The following is a 19,919-nucleotide window of genomic DNA, read 5'->3' as shown; positions in this document are numbered from 1 at the left end:
GTTTAAGTCATTCTGAGTCAGTATCACTAACATAATCCAAGTAGCTAAATATTGCCTTGCCTACATCATGGCCTGCTGTTGTCTGTAAAAGCCAAATGTTTAACATGGAGGTCGGATGGGCAGTTTGCCCTCTCTGGTGCCATTCCAAAGAAACATGCTTGCATGCAGGGGTGGATTCTTAATGCCTCTAGCCAGAACTCTCATCTCAGAAAGTGGTGGGAAACATGGAGCCTCCTCACATGGGCCTCTCTGTGTGAGCACAGTTCCTTCCAAAATCACATAAGTGAGGAGTGCTAATAAGCACATCTGTTCTGGGGTAGAATCCATTCCCTTACATTTAGGAGGGTGAGCCTTTTGAAAAAGTGCAGAGGGAAAGCAAGGCTGACTCCACCCATTCTTGTTCTCCGTGCTCCGTATTTCCCACGGTGGTTGTTCAGTTGCTGTTTCTCCCGCTGCTCCATTATACCACAGCTCGTGTAATTGTGGCTTTAAGTGAAGGAGCCAGAGTGTTCCTTCACAAAAGAGGCAGCACGTGGATGTCATTGCTGGTGCCCCTCCAGAAGGCCTGCATAGCTTTACGGAGTGTCTGAAAGTTTTAGTGTGCTCTGGGCAGGTCTGAGGGCTGTACAATGGGTCATGTTGACACCTCCAATTTCTGTCTAGTTGAAAGAGTTTGCCAACTTTGACTTTGATGTCTGGAGGAAAAAGTATATGCGTTGGATGAATCACAAAAAGTCTCGGGTGATGGATTTCTTCCGGCGGATTGACAAGGACCAGGATGGGAAGATAACACGTCAGGAGTTTATCGATGGCATTCTAGCATCCAGTGAGTCCAGTCATAATTCCAAACACAGTCACACCTAGGTTCCTTATTTTTAAGAAGCAGACTTTAATCTGGTTAATCAGTCCTTTTGAAGTTAAAACTGTAGTCTTTGGAAAGAAATGTAACTGCTTACTAAAATTAGTCTATTGTTTTCATGGAGAGAATAACCTCATTTTACTGAGAATAAAAAAAAGCAGGTCTTGTTTGACACATTGTGGCAAGCAAAACATATTTGAGGTATAAATAAGGAGCTAACTTTTGTGAATGATGACATTCTAAGTAAAATGTTTGAAAAAATTAAGTTTTTCATTAGATCAGTTTCTGGCATCTATATAACAGCTTACAAAGTATATGATCTCATTTATTTTTGCCAAAAGGAATAATTGAGGCGTAAAGTAGTTAAGTGTTTTGCCAGGATCACAAAGCACATCCCGCAGCTGTACTGCTACTTTAAATGGAAGTAGTAAAGGAAAGGTCTGTCTATAGAGGTGGTATTTGAGCTGAGGCCTAGATGATGAGAAAGGATCCAGCCACCTCAAGATTTGAGAGAAGAGAGGCAGAAAGAACGGCAGATACAAAGTGCTGAGAGTAGGAATGAACTTGGCAAGTTCTAGGCATGGAAAGGTTAACATGACTGGAAAAGGTAGGAGATAAAGTTGGAAGGATAGGCTACAGCTTAATGCAGAGCCTCATAGGCCATGGTGAAGCATTTAGATTTTATTCTAGAGATAGTGGGACAATGGGCAGCCACCAGAGGGTTTCAGCTGAGAGACAGTATAATCTGATTTATAGTTTAAATAAAACTGTAAATATTAACCTTCTTTGGAAAGCAATTTGTTGAGAATCTAAGGCAATTATCAGGAAAAAAAACTTTATCCTATTCCGAATTGTCATTATTCTGAAATAATCTAATAGTAGAGTGGTTAAATAAATTCTTAAGTTGAGTGTTAGTGATATTATGTTTATGCCTTTTGGTATATCTGAAATATTACCTTTTTTTAATTGCATTTGGAACAAGCAGAAATTTTAGCGAGTAGTCTGTCTTCTAAGTTTTCTAAAGTAGAGCATGTTTTGCTTTTCAGAAAAAAAATCATGACATGTTTTTTCTTTCAAGTATTTATATAACCACCAACCAACCAAGTAAGCCCTCTTAGTTAATGTTCCAATGTGATTAACTTTCTCCAGAGTTCCCTACTACCAAGTTAGAGATGATGGCTGTCGCTGACATTTTTGACCGAGATGGAGATGGCTACATTGATTACTATGAATTTGTGGCTGCTCTTCATCCCAACAAAGATGCTTATCGACCAACAACCGATGCAGATAAAATTGAAGATGAGGTATGAGAAATAATTGTATCTTGAGTACATTTTTGACCATAGGTTTCTACTGTCTTGAGTTTGGTCAGATGTTTTTGCTATATCAGCCCTGCGATTTATCTGTTGGGAGGTGATTGTTTGGAGTTCTATTTGGGGGTCCCCTTTTGGATGGCATTGCTGGCTGTTATACTCTAGCTCAGTCTAAATGAATTCTCATTCAAGTGAGTAACATCTGTATGGTGCTTTACAGTTTGCAGAGAACCTTCCAGGTTCACCTCTCAGTCCTGAGCATCCTAACTTAGGATTCTGGGGGAAGTTGGGGGAAGTGGATCTTCAAATGTAGCATTTAAGGGTGAAATATAATGTTTAAGATGCTATGTACCCCCCAAGCTTTCTGCCTAGTTAAGAACTATATATACCACATTGAAAACAGCAAATTGATTAGAAGCACATAAAGATCCCAGGATCTGTTGATCCAGAAAGGAGAAGCAGCAGGGCAGGTCTTGGGAGTGGCCTAGAACTCCCCAGGACTGACTTCTGGGGAATCTTGGACTCCTTGGTTGAAATTTAAATCAGTTTATAATTTGTCTTATTAGTTGATTTTGATGCGTGCATATTAATACGTATCTCTGAAAGAATTTCGAAGCAAGATGGAAGAATGCATTTTATAGTTACTTGAGAATTTCTTATACTTTTTCCCTCTGGATACCGTCAGTATTCCAATTAGTTAGAACAATGTGTTTTAATTCAGAATAGAAGTTGAATGTGTGTGCCAAGAGCCTGAAATGCCTTAAAAATATATAATGAATAGCTTTTCTGTTTACATGTAAAAATCTGTGTTTCTTTGAAGAAGTATTACTTTACCCTTTACATTTTTTTTTTGTTGTTGTTCACAACTAATAGGTCACAAGACAAGTGGCTCAATGCAAATGTGCAAAAAGGTTTCAGGTGGAGCAAATTGGAGAGAATAAATACCGGGTAAGGAAGAGCAAAGCAGTCCTTTGTGGTAGTCGCTCCACCCACATGTCCCTTACAGGTGAAAGCAACCTGACACACAGCAGACTCGATGATTCCACCTTGCTTCCCATGCTGGTGATTGGAAGACCAGAGCCAGTGGGACATGAGATATGGTCATTCTTTGGCCCTTGTCTCTATGGATTCCAACTTTCAGGTGTTGTGTTGGGCTAAGCTTAGTGCCCTAACATAGGTCCATCTGAAAAAGTGTGCCATATCTAGCTAACAGTAGCTTATACTTGAATTCAGTATAGGAGACATTTCAGAGTCTTGTCTTTACTGGTGACTAAAGTCTTTAGAGAAATGAAGACACCTCTACTGTAAGATAAGGAAGCAGTTATCTAATGACTGATCATAACTTGTTAACTGACCAAAGAGTTGTTCATTATGAGCCTGGGCTCAGAGAGGGCCAGAGGAACTGTGTCAAGGCCCCAAAGATCGCTCTGCCTACACTGAGCTGGGCTACAAAAGGCCTGGATGCACCATGTGGTGCCGGGCTCAGTAGTCTTTCCTGGAAGCCCTGCTGAGTGCGGCCATAACTGACAGTGAACTATGCTGTGTTTAGCTTTTTTTTAGGACCAGAGTCAGGACATAGGAGAGGTCTGCAACAGGGCTCCTAAAATATATTCAGCAGCTCATCAGGTGTTCTCTGAAGTCCTAAGGAAAATCTAGGATTGGCAAAGAGGATTTGATTTAAATGGCCATGTCAGATTACAGTTACAAGCACCAGGTTAGAAACAGGAAAAAACTAGATTCCATTAGTATATCGAAAATGTCTTCAAAGTACACCAAAAGCTCACGGTGCTACTCTTAGCTGAGGTGTGTTGGCTAACTCTGCCTTGGACCAGCTCAGTGCATTTAGTTAATAAAGCTCCAAGCAGTCTTTTGCTTGCTTATTGAGTTTTATTTGCTGGGGATTTTTTAATTACCTATGAGAGAAATGAGTTAATAAGAGTGACATAGAATGGAAAAGTTAGGTCTTAATTTGTATAACCACATCCCTGTGGCAGGAGGTTGGTGAGAATATGATTAGCATGTGTCATTATGCTTGAAGACTGGTAACATGTTTACATATTTTCATTCCATAGTTTTAATTTGATAAAATGTTCTTTTTTTTTTTTTCTTTTTTTTTTCCTTCCTTTTCTCCGTCCTTTGCTCTTACTGTCTGTAGTTCTTCCTCGGCAATCAGGTACAGTGTGCCTTGCAACATTCCCCTTGGTGGAAGTGGTCTGTGTAGCTAATGCTGCCTGTTCTTTGCTGTGGGGAGAGGATGTAATCTGAAGCATGCCTGCATCACATATGGTTGTCTTACCAAGTAGAGAAACTGCTAACAGGGCTACTGTTATAGAGCTGTCTTAGCAGCAGAAGGATATGTCTATTTTTTTTTAAAGAGATGAAATTTTCCATTCAGTTAGATTGGCTAAAGACGATGATGATATTATGCTAAACTGAGTTATAAGTAATATGGTTCAGGAGAAATTGAAGCTGTGGTATCAGTCTATCCTTCTAAAAAGAGCCTGGTCTTGTACTTCTGTGTTGGAAGTCAATACCAGATAGCACACTTCTGATTTATACCAAAGTTTTTGATAGTTAATACAAATTTTATAATGTACACTAAGTTAAAAAGCCTTGGGGTAAATACTGTCTGTTTAAATACCTTATTAATATTAATAATATTAACACTTATTTGGTACTTATAAGGTACCAGAGAAGTATAGTGTGGAAATTGTAATTGGCCCTGGCCTGAAGTTTGCTGATTATGCCCGCCAGCCAAAATCTAATGAGATCAGATTAGACTTGCAGAAAGATTGAATGCCTTTGACTCTACTTGGTAACACTAACCTTTCAGATCTTTTTGAGGGCTCTGGGTCCTGTGTCTTCAAATGGAAGGAAGTTGCATGAGTAAAATTTGTCTTGTGATATGAAATCAGAAACACCAAGTTGATTTGAGGCCTTTGGCCACCATTAAATTCCAGGCGCTATAATAATCACTTGCTACAGTAACCTTCTAGGCCAGTGGGGAGAACAGGATAGAAAGAAACTAAAGACAAGAACAGTGAAGTTTGATTTAAATAAATCATTGCATAAGAGTGCCAAGTAGTACCTAGAAGATGTAACCGTTTGCCGATGACTGCATGCAGGTACCAAGGGCCCCTTCAAAGCAGCACTGATGCCCTTCCCTACTGTTCTGGTGACCAGCAGAGGGTTAGATGAGTTGGCTCCATTGTTGGGAACAGAATTATGAAATTTATTTTATACGTGAAACATCTGAGGCCTAAAGGGTCACATGCCAACAGTCACACAGCTAATACAACCACTGCAAAAACTCATGTCATTGCAAGGGAAATTCCATTTAAGAGAAGGAAACAAGGTACTGTTCTGACTCAGACTTTGTTCTGAGCTCTGCCTCACTGACAACCCAGCTCTGCCAGTTTTGTTCATGTCCCCATTTTTAGAGCTGTAACCCCTTCCACCACTTATCACTCTGTCCTCAGCTTCCCCAGCCGCTTGGGCTACTGGCTTGGGTCAAACCTCCTTTTCCCCGTAGCTCAGCAGAAACAAATTAGAATCTTTCAGAGGGAGCTTTAGTAAGAAATTAAAGAGAAAAAGAATGAAATATATGGAGTAATTCTAAAGACTGAAAATAAATTACAGGGCACAGTAAGGTAAGAATAAAGTACATCTTGGGGTTTCTTCCTGACTCACCCTGGAACACATAGGCCCTTATTTCCTTCCTCTCCTCACCTGTCTGGCTAGAACTCTGAATTGAGTCAGGCCATTACTGCCCTTGGGTGTGGTGGAATCCTCAATTCCTCCCAAAGGGTCTCCCCATTTTCACTCATTGGGCCAGTGTCTGAGGGAGACTCCTGAAGAAGCCAGAGGGGCAGCTTCCTTCCCAGGACAGGACGTTTATTCCCTCACATCTCGGTCCCCACTGCAGTGCTCCTCACACTACACCATGCTATTGCTGTGGTCACCTTGTATAAAAACTTAAAAACTGTATGGGATGAAAGATATGGGACTCTTTATTTTCAAAGTAAAGTTTTGGGAAGGGGGATATTTATTTAGTCACCTTACCTATATAAACTGCACTTAAGTCAGTGCAATGTAATACATTCCTTTCTGACATTTAAGGTTTTTGTGCATTATTTCAAAGTTATGATTTTTCTTTATAACTTTGAAAATCCTAATGAAGTGATTAAATAATCCCTTTCCTTCCTCTCCCCCCAACATTTTCCTTGAATTAAATAACTTTAGGAATGCTATTTCTCCAACAGTTCGATTTTTGTTTTGGAATCTCAGCATAATTCTCTTTTGTTGTCTTATAGTTTATTTTGGGAAGAGCGTAATTTATGCAGTGGGAAACTTCAAATGTTAGTGGAGCTGAGAAGTAAGAATGTTAGGCAAGAAAAAAGAGAAAAATAAATATCAGAAAGTCATGCTTAACATCCCCAAATGATTGTTGAATACTATTTATAATCAGCATGGTAAATTAAAATTTTGATTTCTTCAACTAAATTTTAGTATAAATACTAGACCTAATCACTTTTTCAACAGAAGAAACTTTTCTGCTGGTGACATCACAATTAGAGAATACTTTGGGTTTATTTCTGAAAACCTGATGCGGAAAATCAAATTTCCTTCTAAGCTTGTAATAATAACAATGGTTTTGCAAGAGTTTCCATAAGCTTGAAATATTATTTGCTGGTCTCCATTTAACTTTGGAGCACACTGTATTCAGAAGTTGACATCTACCTTATATCTACCTTTTATGAAAAATTTTATTACTGGGTTTTAATTTGGGTAGAATCTTTAAAAGAATCAGTGAGCTAACATTTTGTTTACCCTCTTCCTTCCCCTTTTGGTTTGGGGCATAACCATCAGAAGTCAACTTTATCCCAGTGGAAAGTATATATCAAGCCACTGGCCTTTAGATTGATATTTTGGCTTTTCCATATTTTAAATTCTTTTGTGAAAAATGCAAAATAGAGTTCTCTCCACACTGTCAAATGGCCGTTGCATCTGAATACAGTCTGCTCTGGCAGGTGGTCTGCCTGCGCCGAGGCGTGCACTCATCAGCTTCTCCTTGGTCCTGCAGTTCGGAGACTCCCAGCAGCTGCGGCTGGTCCGCATCCTGCGCAGCACCGTGATGGTCCGCGTCGGTGGAGGATGGATGGCCCTGGACGAATTTTTAGTGAAAAACGACCCCTGCCGAGGTAAGGAACCATCCTGAACATGAATTACACGTTAGGTACGCCCTCGCCACTGGTCTTTTGTGCTTATACAAACTGTTGGTGGTAGGGTCTGTTCATTTATTTTGTTGTTGAGCTGTCCAGATGTCATCTCACTAGCGCAGATTAGAACTTGGGGATGACAGAGTAGACCATGGGGAGAAAGCAGGAGAGGTTCATGCTCTTGGGGGAGACAGTAATGAGACTTTATTGGTGTCATCGACTGTTACGGTGTGTGGTGTTAAATAAACAGTAGCCTAGAAAGGAGCCTGATGAAGCCCTATAGGGTCCCTGTTATGCTCCAGACCCCTTTGTCTGAAACTAGGGGAGAGTATCAGGCCCCTCCCATGCAAGGAAGGAGTGGGGCGTTCCCTTGACCAGGATGCGAGATAAGGAACACCTAGCAGTGAGCCTGAACACTTCTAAGACAGATGATTACCTAAGCAAGACCGTGGAGTATATCTGCTAAACATGAAAAGGCTGGCATTACAGCCCAAAGACAAAAGAAAACAGTACATCTAATATGAGTGGTGGCACCTACAGCTAGAGACGTGTAAGGACTGCAGCAAGGGGAGAAATAACCAAATTCCAGTTGCTAAATCCTCTCAACTGCGTCCTTTCCTTTTTCCTTTTAGCCAAGCTGCATGTGGGTATACAAGAGGCTCCCCCACTGTCTGCCAGTGTGTCTTTCTTGACTAGTTTCTGCATTTCCTGCTCTGTTTCTTTGTGTTTATATATTTTTTGTTCTAGTTCACCATCCTGGGAGTAAAATAAAGCACTCTGATTCCAGCTCTTCGATTTCCAGTCAGTCTCCCATAGGTTGGCTTTTAAGCTTTGTCCCTCTTACCCTTACCCCATCCTGCTGAGAATGGCTTTGCTTCGTAAACTGTAGCACCTCTTGGCTCTGTATTTGCTGCCTTTATGAATGCTTTGAAATAGCCAAACCATAGCTTTTCTAACAACTACAAGTTGACAGCATATAATACTCTTATTGAGCCAAAACCCATAGAATTCGTTGAGTTCTATTTATTTCACAAATACTCATATAACTTTATACGCCACACATTATTATAAACACTTTACAATAACACATTTACACCCGCACAAGGTGTAGTTATTATTATTATCTCCATTTTAGAGATAATAATAGGAGATTGAAGCATAGGAAAGTTAAATAACTTACCTAAGCAAGAACAGACAAGTAATAAATGGCAGAGACTGGATTAAATCCAAGACAGTCGGGCTGTAGAGTATGTGCTCCTGACCGATACACTGTGTGGCTCAGGAACTGACATACCCACCACCTCCCCCATTTTGTGTGCATTACTGGTTCAGCCTGCATAATTAAAGTATTAAGGCTTATTTATAAACCTAGCAAAAATGTTTACAGTATGGTTACATAACCTCTTTGGAAGTGGTTTATAGTCATATTCTGAAGCATTTAGATCTAAAAGGTACAGTTCTCACATGAATTCAGATATTCCCATAAATGGTTCCTCTTATTTTAACTAATTCTGCATTTATTCCACTAAACCAGAGTAACAATTTTCATTAATTCTTTTTTTTAAGAAAATAGTTAATTTTGAAACACCTCTGGTCAAAACTGGAAAGGGTTTAATCAGTTTTAGAATTTAATTATATTACAAACCAATTTCCTTGATATAAAAGTCCTCTTTCATTATTTTAAATGAGGAGTAATAGACATCATTTTAACCTTAACTCAGTAAAACAACATTATTCCTTTTTAAATCTATTAATGAGGTTTTATTTTCTGTGTCATGTATGATTGGACTAAACAAAAGAGGCACTGCATGTGACATTTTGGGATCTTTGGATGCCTGTTTGCTGCCTGCTCTTCTTGCTGTATTTATGATAACATTATGCTGCTGGCCAAGGAGAACACTGCTTGCGTTGTCCTTATTAGCTAAAAATTGGAACCCCAGGGAAATTTGGAGGGCCATCTAGTAGCTATTTTCTGTGGAACATAGTACCCTTTTCAGCATCCCTTGGAGCACATAAGGTAAGGTTTTCCTCTCTGCCTCTATAGGTGTGCCCTCCTAGAGCTCAATAATCATCTCAATTCCTTTGGTTGCAGAATCCGGAACTCCCCGGCAGCCTTAGCTATTATAACTCTACCAGTGATGGACAGGATGAGCTACTTCTGTTCAAATAAAAATTGTGCTAGGAGGTGAACACTTAAGGGCTCGGGTGAATATAAGTGACTTGGAAAGGCATGAGCATCATGAGAAAAATTTCTTGAAGCTGCCTAGGATCCTGTGAGGGTCACTGTGGCTTCTAGAAGCTCCACTTGGAGTAGATTTTGTATTCGTTGCTTTTCCTTGGCTCTCTGGATCATAGCGATTCTTATACTGAAGACAGAATACACAAGGTTATAATACCAGTGTTTACAATCATTTATCTCCTTTTACACAACTGTTTAAAAAGACATCTCAAACTGCACATTGCTTTAGCCAAATGTAAAAAGTGAAAATCTTCAACTAGGTAGGTTCCTGGTACTGCCAGAATGGGAGATTTCAGCTTCTGAATCCATCCATGGCAAAGGAAATCATGATGTTTTGGATGGAGATAAAAACAATGCCCCCACCTAATGAATAGATATACCTTTACCCTAGGGTACTTTGTATGTTTTTGAGCATTACACCAATTAGTTCTCCCAAATTTTAGTGAAAATCTAGAAAAACTTTCTAAAGATTTAAGACACGGTTTGGCTTAGAACTGATTTTTTTTTTTTTTTAAGTTATGATAAAATACGCATAAATAACAAAATTTACTGTCTTAACCATTTTTACGTTAAATGGCATTTAAGTACATTCACACTGTTTTGCTGTCACCATCACCCATCCATAGAACTTCATCTTATAAAACCAAGACTATACCCATTGAACAATAGCTTAGAATCAAATGTTAACAAGCCTATTGTAGCCAACATCAGGTGGCTAGCATAAGTTCCTTAGAAAATGATGGCCTCTTTGGTAATTGAAAACTGAACTTGAAATGGCTACCTTCAGAGTCTGGTCTGCAAGATGTGATCCTCAAAAACAAAAAAAAAATAATAATGGTCAAATGCATATTTCGTTACTGCAGGATTTCTCAGAGCTTACAAAGTAGCAATTGTGTTAGGGCTTTCCACGGAGAAATGTTGCATACAGTATTTACTAAACTTGTTTTTGTAGGAGATTCCTCAAATCCTTCATTCTGTTAGCAATGAAAGACCATGGAAGGATTTTTGAGTCGTCTACAGATATCAGATTTTTACTGAGAAATGCAGTCAGGGGTGAGGAGTAAGGGAGGAAGGGGGAATAAGATGAGAACCAAGGAGGCCAGTTAGAAGCCCCTTACAGTATCCAGGGTGGAGGAGATGCTGCCTGAACCACACAGTGTAGGAGGGCGTGGAAAGACTCCAGGACTCAAGAAGCATTAGAAGGTTATCAATAGACCAAACTGCCATCAGGAGGGAGGGACCTGTATTGGCTCCCAAGTTTCTGGCTTTGACCGTGTCTAATCAATGATTGGCAAAACCTCTGACCTCCAGGAGTAGGGTCTGCTGGGATATATTTGGGAGTCAGCCATGACCTATGATTTAGCCCTTTTAACCTGATACTTTTGAAGTCTCAGGTGGATGAGCTCATCACCAGGTTGAAAATCTAAGAGGGAGAACAGGACTGGACAGAACCCAAAGGAATATCAATGTTTAAGAAGTGGGCAGGAAGGAGCAGAAGCAAGAGAGCAGTGTCCTAGGAGCCAAGGGAGGGGAGTGCTTCAGGAAAAGAGAAGTTAATAACCCCCCATCCCACCCTCCGTGCATATTAACAGCAGAGAGCTGTTTTTACCTGTCACATGGTAGATTTTTACCTGCATACATACATGTGTGTTCCCCCTGCACACATGCGCATTCCCTCCCTCTCTCTCTCATTCACTCACTCACTCTTTCTCCCTCAATAATACAGGAGCATTGGCCAGAGTGAAGTAAATCGAATATATTCGTACATTATTTTGGAGACTGTACCTTGGTATAAAATTTTAGACATCACTTGACATGTATCAGAAACCTTAAGTCTGCCTCTTTCTTCTTAGCAAACCCACTTGTAGAAATTTATCCTAAGGAAAACATCAGATGTATGCAAAAATTTTATAAGTTGTTTATCACATTGTATACGATGTTTAAAAGATTGTAAGCAAATTAAAAACATAAGATTGGTTAAATTGACGTCCATATGATGAAATACTTTGCCACTGGTTGAAATTATGCATGACATGTAGAGCATGAAGAAATGTTCTCATATTTCTGTATTAAATATTATATACAGTTGTGCAAGGGAGTAAAGACACACCAACATGTTAATAGTGATGTCCTCTAGGTTGTAAGATTAAGCAATTTTTATTCTCTCTGTACTTTTTTTGTCTTTTACAAACTTCTACAATTAGAAGTGTTCCCTCCTGAATTATTAGTGTTTATTTGCCAGAGTGATTTCAGTGGCATGGTGGGGATAGAACTATGCCTGAGTGGGATGAGGGGAGAGTGGAGACAACTGCCGTAGATGATGTAAAAAGCCGAGGGGGTGTGGGGGCGTGGAAGACATCAGTGCTAGTCCCAGCTCTACCATGACTTTCCTTGACCTCAGCCTCTGTGAGTGCTGCTCTTTCTTTGTATTTGACATAGAGAGGCTGACTGGTTGCTGGTGACAGTCAAGTGTACTGCTGCCCCTGATCACACTTAGTAAGTTATACAGAGCATGGGAAACAGGATATTGTCATTACATTATTACATTTAAAATGTCGTTACCCTCTTCTGAGATGCCATTTCAAAGTCTTCCTCTTGAATCACTCTTGTTGTTTTCTGGGAGAGTTGATTCAGAAGTGAACTATTAAATGTTTACTAGGTTTAACCACACATCTGAAGTTCTTTATGGCTTAAGGCAATAAACAATTCTTAGGATGTCCTTCAGCAAACACAAGATAAATAAGTTTTTAGTGATGTGAAGTCTTACTGATGTACCTAAGTTAGTGCTGAAGGAAATTCTTTTTGAGACTCATTAGTGTAGGCACAGAGTATAGCACTCAAGTCCAGAAATGGCTTATTAGAGAACTGAGGGCCAGGGAAGGAACTGCAAGGGGCACGTTCTGTTGGGGCCCAAGAAAGAAAGAAACAGCTTAGCATTTCTTTAAATCATAGACCATGCAGACAAGGAAGACCCTAGTCTTAGAGATCAGTCAGCCCAATCCCCTCTCGTAACCCTGAGGAAACCGAGGCCACCCAGAGCGGGAACACCTGGTTGGCAGCAGGGCCTGGACTGTAAACTCGGAGGTTTAGACATCCAGGTTAGCCCTTTTAACCTGATACTTTGGTATGTCATATCAACATAATATATTGAGAAGAATTTGGATTTAATGTAGGAATATGGAAGCACTCTGCTGGGACACCCATACAACCGGATTTAAAATCCGAATCTACCAAGATTCCTCAGATTTCTTGAGGACATACTGGGTTGGGCAGAAGCGAGAGTAGGCACAATTGACTGTAACCTTCTAGATTTGTAGTTTCTGGCCAAAGTAAAAAATCTAATATAAAAAAGAACCACAAATATTTTGTTTATAATGGTTCTCTTTTCCCCAGCTTCACCAGCAGTCCTGTTTGTGTAGATCTTTCTACTACATTCTAAAAAGCAAATAGTTGAGGATGGATGAGGAAGTAGAACGTTATTGGAATATAACACCTTTCAGTGAGAAATAATCTAAGAACATATTCCAGAGGAATTATTTCTTTTGAATTGACGTCTTTCACATTTAACATTTGTGTTGGCCGTACTTGGTATCTTCTGACTGAATCCACATTTTAAGTTCTGGTCTTATAGCTCTAGAAAGCCTCGGACAGCACCTGTTGGCCTTCACTGCTGTTTCCATTTCTTTCTACCTTGTTGTTTCTCTCCCACTTGTAGATGTCCCTCAAGCTTTCAGTTTTTAACCTAACAGTTCCTCACTGGCAAGTTTAATGCATGGTCTTGATCTTTCTCTCTTTCTCTCTCTCCTCCCACATGTTTACTTCTTAGTGATTCTGTCCTGACCTTTTTAATGTCCCAAGTTCCTGGGCCCCTTTAGGATTGTTATCGACTGAATTCAAATAGAAGAGTCTGGACAATGTCAATTTCAATGATCTGTTTTTCTCCACATTTTTATTACCATGTATCCTGCAAGAGCTGACTAAAAAGTACACATGTCCTATGAGAGAGAAAAGGGGTTCAATTTCAGAAGTCTGTACTGCTGCATCTGCTCTCCCTGACCAGCTACAATGTGCTTACCCCAGGTGACAGTGGCAAGATACACTCGTGACAGCAGAATGCAGTGGCATTCTGTATACATTTGTATACAAAGATTTCTTGATTACAGCAAACTAAAGGGCTTATTAATGTGTCTGCTGTGTGCAAGAATCATGACAAGGCTAATAGCTCATGGATTAATCTCTTATTTTAGAAGAATCCACAGATAGTACTAAACTCATAACTTATATAATTTATGGGGTCAAGCAGCTGTATGACCATCAAAGATATATTTTTTTAAGATTAACGTTAGTGTGTGTGTGTGTGTGTGTGTGTGTTTATTTTCTTTTATAGCACGAGGTAGAACTAACATTGAACTTAGAGAGAAATTCATCCTCCCTGAGGGAGCGTCCCAGGGAATGACACCTTTCCGGTCACGGGGTCGAAGGTCCAAACCGTCTTCCCGGGCAGCTTCCCCTACCCGCTCCAGCTCAAGTGCTAGTCAGAGTAACCACAGCTGTACATCCATGCCGTCTTCTCCAGCCACCCCAGCAAGTGGTACTAAGGTACGTACTGAACACCCTTATGGCCTCCTTCCCCACCTCCGTCTTTGCAGATGTCACTGTTCAGTGTAGCCTCTGAAAGGCTTCAGAGAAGAGGAACATGGGACATACACACCAAGCTCTACCTAGGCCAGGCTGACCAGGCCCTAGCAGTACACAAATAAGGGCCTTTAAGGTGACTGCAAAGGACGTTCACTAAAATATGGACTCCCATCATTAAGTCAGAAGTACTTTTTTTTTTTTTTTTTCACATATTCTCAGTTTGAATTTCAGCCCATCCAGAGTTACGGATTTTGAAAATCCAGGCACTGTCTGTGCAGCTGGAGCTAGCAGAAAAGTTTGTCGTTAGGATGGGTTGTATATGAAGAATGCTGTTGCCTTTCTGCCTGGTTATTTTCATCCCATTGGACTGATGTGCATATTGTTTTTGTTTTCTGTTTCTTTAAAATTTAGTGTCTTCTATTTGTTTTTTTATGTTCCCAATTTGCTCCCTTTCTGTTCCATTTTCAATTGTTCCCGTCCTTCCCTTTGGATTCCATTTCGCAGACGCCACTTCAGTTCTCTCGCTGTTATGACAAACCTTGGTTGGTAAACAGTAAAGCTGGCACCCCTGTCAGGGACAGTCATTATCCTGACCTCCAGCTGCCCAGCCCCGAGGTAGAGTATGGCTTTGCTGACTAAAAGACACAGTCAAGGCGAGGCCCTCGCTGATGCCAAGAACTTGACCGGCCGCTCTTCCTGACACAAGTCCATGCTCTTTTCCATCTTTATGGTGCTTGCTCTCACAGCCGATTCATCTAGTCAAGTGTTTTTCAGGTGTTTCTAACTCAAATTCACCAAAATCAGAAATAAATAAGAGATGCCTAAAACTAGATTGTTTAACAACTTTCTAATAGTCTTTAGAATGATATTGGTTGAGGGTGATAAACATAGGTCATTCCTGGTGATTTGTATATTAATATTATTTATAATCAGGCTTCTTTGAACCTACAGTTATCAGATACACAGATGAGTTATGAACACTTGAAATTCAAGTATGGTGCATGTTCAAGAGTTTTCTGTCTTTGCTGAGAACAGAAGAGTGGTGCCCCTTCCCTGAGCCACATCCCCAGGGTGGTTGGCGTCACTATGCTAGTTTGGGACGTGGGTGTTGCCTACTTCAGCCAAGCGCACTATCAGCAAACACTGCTCTGAGGCTCAGAATTTAGCTTCTGGATTTCTTGGCCCAGGCACTTGGGTTTCTGTAGCCTTGATTGGAATGCATATGAACAGTCAAGCATGTTCATGTGCGATCATTAAAATGCCCCAGCACTTTTGGAAGAGCAGTGTTTCAGAAACAAAACATGGGCTAGCAGCTTATCTGATAGCAGGACAATTTGCATTCCAGCTCATGCTGGGAAACATTGGGTTCTTGTGCCTCAGAAGATCGCACTGCCTTCAGTCATGTAGTGCTTCAGCCCGAGACTTCGAGAGGTACAAGAAGCCAATGCCTGTGAATGGACCACTGCATTGGGATTCACCCCGCTCCAAGCTAAAACTCCAGTTCAGAAACAGATCTGGTTTAGAATATGATCTGGGGACCTATTGCCACTAAAACCCCAAGACTCAACCTGCTTTTCTTGCTTTTCTTCTTCCTTAATGGCTCCAGTTTCATGAAAGTTCCAAAGGTTCTAAAATTTTAAATGTTTTAATTATGAACTGCAAATTCTCATAGGATTCTGATAGGTCACCCTTTTTGTTTTGTCTTATGGTGTTACCTTTCGTTTCATTTTGTGATTTCATCTTTCCTTGCCTGTTGGTGTTCTGCAGCCAGGCCATCTCCTGTTGCGGATCCCAGCCTAGGTTCTCCGGGGCTGTGGTCATCACCAATGATAGATTCTGAAACTGGTGCTCTTCCTCCTGTGTGGGCCAGGAGGGTTTGCGCTTAAATGTTAATCACTTTCTGTCGCTTCTGCTGTTTCTTTATAAATTAAAGAAATACAAGAATCACAATGAAATGTGTTGCTTTACTCTTCTGTTTGTATAAACATCTTTAAAGGTCCTGGAAAACAATTTACACAGTTGATTTCAAAGAAAAAATAGAATATCATGCTGTGGCACAAAGTGATACTTTAAACAAATTTAAAATACTCTTTCTCCAAATTAGGTCTACTACTGTCTTTATTTAAAAAAAAAAAAAAAACAAAAAAAAACACTCAGGAAATGTAGCTCCTACTGGTAGCAGCTCTTTTCCAGTTTAGGAAGTGCTTCAACACATGATTTATCCATTCAATAAGTTTTTATTGAGCCCCTCTTCTGTGCCAGACAGTGTTTTAGGTGCTGAGGGTATGATAGTAAACAAAACAAAATCCCTGCTTTTATGGAGTTTATACTTTAATACAGGAAAGACAGACAACAAACAGGAAACCTCCCTGGGCTGTCAGAGGGACAGCAAGGAGGCTAGTGGTGCTGGGATGGACTGAACGAGAGGGGGTAGGTGAGAAATGAAGTCCGAAAGGCAAGACGTAGCCCTGATTTCCTGAGAGAGAAGTAAAGACACAGATGTTAATTTAGGTGAATCATGGATCCCAGACCCAAGCCCAGGTCTTCTGGCTCCTGATATCACAGTAGCCTCTCTTGTGTACTTCTGATCATTCAATCCACAAGTCAAGTAATTTTCCCTGCATTTAACTAGTGAGTAAATAGATTGAAAGACTTTGAAGTTTCTGCACCTACCTAGTGATAGAGATTAATGTTTGGTTCTCCATATTAAATATTTGGGACTAGAACTCATTTCACATTCTAACCCCAAAACTTTGATGCTTGGGATTATTTGGATTTTTTTCCTTTACTCATTCGCTATATTTTTGTTCATTATAACTATTGTCCATTTGAGGATTTCTTTTTCCATTTCTAGTGGAAATTTGGCAGTAAGATAAAGAGTATTGGAAGCATTTTGAAATTTTAAATTGGAACGTGAAACCTTTATTTTGGGAATCATCAAAATATATGACCTGAGACACTCTCAAAATCAGTCTTTGTTTTCCTGGACTTTTAATTTGCTTTTCAGTTAGACATAAGGAAGCCTTTTAAATTTTTAATTGTATATTTTAGTTTCTATCAAAGATTTCACCGAGTAAATATAACCTTTTTATTTTTTTTTTTTTAAGGTTATTCCATCAACAGGCAGCAAGTTGAAACGGCCAACACCAACCTTTCATTCTAGTCGAACATCCCTTGCTGGTGATACTAGCAATAGTTCTTCCCCAGCCTCCACAGGTGCCAAAACTAATCGGGCAGGTAAGTACCTGTCATAATACCTGTGCACTGGGATGGGAGGCAGGGGGCGGCCAGGCCCGGAATTGGGAAACCGCAGCCCATCGTCAGTGCTTCACTGCTCCACAAGGAGCAGACCTTGAGAGCAGCACTTAGGTGTGATGCCCAGAAAGACAAACCTGCAGATTTTCTGACCTTTACTTTTTCTCCTATCACTACAGCCAGCTCAGTCTTGCCTTCTGCGAGCAGATGCTTCCACAGCCAAAGCCAAACCACCTGTTCTTGGTCAGAAATGATCATATTTGAGAGAATATAAAAGGAAGAACGGGCTTCCTGAAGCAGGGCCTTCCACAGAAGCCTGTCCAGTGTTGCAACTGGCAGTTCTCTAGTTACTTTTTCCAATACCCCATATTTATTTATTATCACTGCTGGTGAGCAGTGAAGGGAAGATCACATCTGTTTGCCATCACTTCACCCCCATTCTCAATCTGCCCATGGTTGACCCCAGTTATCAGTCCTGCTCGACACCACCTTGGGGACATATGAGGTTAACAGTGCCCCTGATAGAAGCTGGTTTCTAATCCTCAGGAGACAAGTTTCTTTAGTAGACTCACAAAGCCAGAAAAGCTTTTAGCGACTTCTGTGTAGATGAGGAGATGGGAGTTCGGAAAGGCTCTGTCTGAGGTCGCACAGTGGTATTAGGTTCAGAACCCTGACATCTCTATTAAGGCTGCTGCTTTATTCTTGAATTCTAGACCCTAAAAAGTCAGCCAGTCGCCCTGGGAGCCGAGCTGGGAGCCGAGCCGGGAGTCGAGCCAGCAGCCGGCGAGGAAGTGATGCCTCTGACTTTGACCTTTTAGAGACGCAGTCTGCTTGTTCAGATACTTCAGAAAGCAGTGCCGCTGGGGGCCAGGGCAACTCCAGGAGAGGGCTGAACAAGCCTTCCAAAATCCCAACCATATCTAAGAAGACCACCACTGCCTCCCCCAGGACTCTGGGTCCCAAGCGATAACACTGTACAAGCACCCCCATCCCTCTGTCCACTTTGAATCCTGCTCCATACATTGGGTGTATATTTATTCTGAACGGGAGAAGTTATATTGTTAAAAGTGTAAAAGAATAATTGTGTTATGAAGCTGCCTTATTTTTTTTCTTTTTGTAAGTTACTATTTTCATGTGAATATTTATGTAGATAAAATTTGCCTCCTGGTAACCCTGTAATGGATGGGGCCCAGAAATGAAATATTTGAGAAAAACAAGTGAAAAGGTCAAGATACAAATATGTATTAAAAAAAAAAGAAAAAGAAAAAAGCCTCTAAATAGGGTTTCTGCGTGGTGCAGGGTTATAAACCTGCTTTATCTTTTAGGATTATTCCTAAATGCATCTTTATAAACTTGACTTGCTATCTCAGCAAGATAAATTATATTTAAAAAAAAAAATAAATAAGAATCCTGCAGTGTTTAAGGAACTCTTTTTTGTAAATCACAGACACCTCAATTAGCAAGAACTGAGGGGAGGGCACTTCTAATTGCTTTTTCCATTATTTTTAATGTGTGATTTTAGCTGAAGAGAGGGAACCTCATCTAGGTAACATTTGCACATAATACAGCAAAAGGACTTCATTGCAATACTGTCTTTGAATACTGTTTCAGTAATGGGTGTTTAAAGGACAAATAGCTGCTAGAATTCAGGGGTAACTGTAACTCTTCGGAAAATATCAGAACATTGGGGTTTTTAAGAGTCCTGGTTTGTAACTTCCTATCCAGCCCGGCCTCCAATAACTCCTGTGCTCACCAGGACCAGTCCCTTGGCAAGGGGCGATTCCTTGGCGGCATTGTGAATTATAGATTCGTTTATCTGCAATTTTTCTTTTATTTAAATGGTCGATCAACTTCCCACAAACTGAAGGATGAATTCCACAAGCCTATTCTGAAAATGTGGACATAAACACTTGCTCGTCCTTTAAAGGAGTTCACCAGCACACTTGTTAACAAGTCCCGTTTGCTTCCGTCTTTTTTTGTGCGTAATAAAGTCAACTGACCAAGTGACCATGAAGAGGAGCTGTCTGAGGCTCCTGTTTTTAGCTGCTGTTCCTCTTCAGCTCCGACCATGTTGCTGTGTGATATCTCAATTGGTTTTAATTGAGGCAGAAACTGAAGCTCTACCAATGAACTGTTTAAAAACAAGACACTTTTGTATTAAAATTGCTTGCAGTAACAAATATTTTGTATTTCCTGATTTTCTTCTCAACCATTACCTTATCTATAACACGTTACTCTGGGATATGATTGTGTTTTAGGTCTTTCAATGCATCATTCAGATCAAGATGTCTTAACGGATAGATTATGGACCTTATTAGATTTTTTTGTTTATCCTCATTTAACAAGGCAACAGAGAAATAGAATATTAATGTAAATCTGTAGGGAATCTGCCCCCA

General features: G+C 40.3%; 1 protein-coding gene across 1 annotated transcript in view; it reads left to right on the top strand.

The window, feature by feature from the left end:
- MACF1 (microtubule-actin crosslinking factor 1) overlaps positions 1 to 19,703 on the top strand; it is a 298,908-nt gene extending 279,205 nt beyond the window's left edge. Inside the window, exons 86-92 of the mRNA XM_023523996.1 lie at positions 664 to 826; positions 2,009 to 2,163; positions 3,046 to 3,120; positions 7,256 to 7,373; positions 14,018 to 14,229; positions 17,376 to 17,505; positions 18,237 to 19,703. Coding sequence (XP_023379764.1) covers positions 664 to 826; positions 2,009 to 2,163; positions 3,046 to 3,120; positions 7,256 to 7,373; positions 14,018 to 14,229; positions 17,376 to 17,505; positions 18,237 to 18,493 — 1,110 coding nt within the window. The 3' untranslated portion in view covers positions 18,494 to 19,703. The remainder of the gene's footprint in view (positions 1 to 663; positions 827 to 2,008; positions 2,164 to 3,045; positions 3,121 to 7,255; positions 7,374 to 14,017; positions 14,230 to 17,375; positions 17,506 to 18,236) is intronic.
- The last annotated feature ends 216 nt before the right edge of the window (positions 19,704 to 19,919 follow it).

This window comes from Pteropus vampyrus, unplaced genomic scaffold (genome assembly GCF_000151845.1).
Source record: "Pteropus vampyrus isolate Shadow unplaced genomic scaffold, Pvam_2.0 Scaffold435, whole genome shotgun sequence".
Classification (NCBI taxonomy): domain Eukaryota; kingdom Metazoa; phylum Chordata; class Mammalia; order Chiroptera; family Pteropodidae; genus Pteropus; species Pteropus vampyrus.
Note: the sequence above shows the minus strand (reverse complement) of the source record. Positions and strands in the feature narration are given on the sequence as shown.